Consider the following 1,543-nt stretch of genomic DNA (forward strand, 5'->3'; position numbering starts at 1 on the left):
CAATATATTTTTTGTATGTATATTTTGTTTTTATCCTCATTAATGCATATGTAGTTTTATTTATGTTTTTTATTTATCATTATACTTTTCTTTACATCGATAAATTTCGGGTTGATAATAGGTTTTTTATTAAATTGATGTTATTAATTTTGTTGTATTAAAAACGTTACTCACGGTGGTATCCAATATAATGTTCTTCTTCCCCCCCTGAGTGTGGATTAAATGATTCTGATGTATAATCATATAATCTAATGTCGCCTCTATTTATATTACTCATATTATTAGTGTTCCATCCAAGCACATTGCGTAACATGCTTCCTAAAAGGTGTAAACTTGTATATAACAAATTTATATAAAACATAAGTAACATATTTATATATTATTTATGGAGATGTAATGAAAGATATTAACAATATTATGTAATTGATTTGTATCACTGAATTTATATTTACTTTATATAAAACGCCAGATGCCATAGAAGTTGCAACAACTCCAAGAAGAATATCACCAACCTTCGTTATAGTGTGAGATTTTCCACTTAAATTCGGAATACCGGCAAGACCAATTCCAGCTGACATTTCTCTTGATTCAGTTTCTCCATTTGGAAGTGTGTTTTCTCTTTGTGGAACAGTAGGCGCAGCGACATCTCCTTCATTTATTTTATATTGTTTACATTTAAGAGTAGGTAGTACTTCGTCTGGATCGTATTTTTTACATTCAGCATAAAATTGGGGGCACCTACTTTCATTTTTTGAAGCACACGGTTGCTTAAAATGTTCATAGAGTACCTTTTTACTTTCTACATATTGACAGAATTCATTGTGTCTTTGAGGATGGCGTTCAAGAGACTGTTCAATTGGATAATAATCTACATAGTATTCGTACAATTCCTTTCTTTTTTCCCAATCATAAATACCAATATTACTAATAGGTTTACATATTTTATTTTCCAAATGTTTTAAATCATCTTGAATAAAACTATTCCATATAAGCACAATATCCGAATATGTTAGTATAATATATTTAGAATCATCAGAATAAATCTTATTTAATTGGCTATATACCCAGTAATTTAAAAGTGGGCACATGTCATACTCGGCATCTGGTATATATAAAATTTCATTAGTTTTTAAATAATATAAAAGTTTAGCGCAGGTGTCTTTAACTCCGTTACGCCAGTTAGAGACATTTGTTGGCTTACATTTTTCTGCGTATTCACTAAAAGTTATCAATCCATCCAATTTATTATAAAAACGTTGTGAATTTAATTCACCAGAAAATGATAGAGCAGTACTCTAAATAAAAAGTATAATATATGAAGGAATAAATATTTACATTAGAGGAAAATAGATATATAATTATATGTAAAAATGTCCAAGCAGACAAAAGAATTAATTATAATTGCTTTGTATTAATGAAGATTACATAAGTTTCTTTAAAGATATTATGCCTTTCGTCAGACATTATTAAGAATACACTGTATTATGACGATTTTCTTGATATATATAATTTATAGAAAAAAACTGTTATGATTAAGGTAAGA

General features: G+C 27.9%; 1 protein-coding gene across 1 annotated transcript; it reads right to left on the reverse strand.

Moving 5' to 3' along the window:
• Nucleotides 1–383: 383 nt before the first annotated feature.
• On the reverse strand, nucleotides 384–1,464 carry PCYB_006000 (CYIR protein; the record flags this gene model as incomplete). The annotated part of the gene is made up of 2 exons (XM_004228021.1): nucleotides 384–1,295; nucleotides 1,426–1,464. 2 exons carry the CDS (start codon nucleotides 1,462–1,464, stop codon nucleotides 384–386), a joined length of 951 nt encoding a protein of 316 aa, XP_004228069.1.
• Nucleotides 1,465–1,543: the final 79 nt, after the last annotated feature.

Source organism: Plasmodium cynomolgi (assembly GCF_000321355.1).
Source record: "Plasmodium cynomolgi strain B DNA, scaffold: 0865, whole genome shotgun sequence".
Lineage (NCBI taxonomy): Eukaryota > Apicomplexa > Aconoidasida > Haemosporida > Plasmodiidae > Plasmodium > Plasmodium cynomolgi.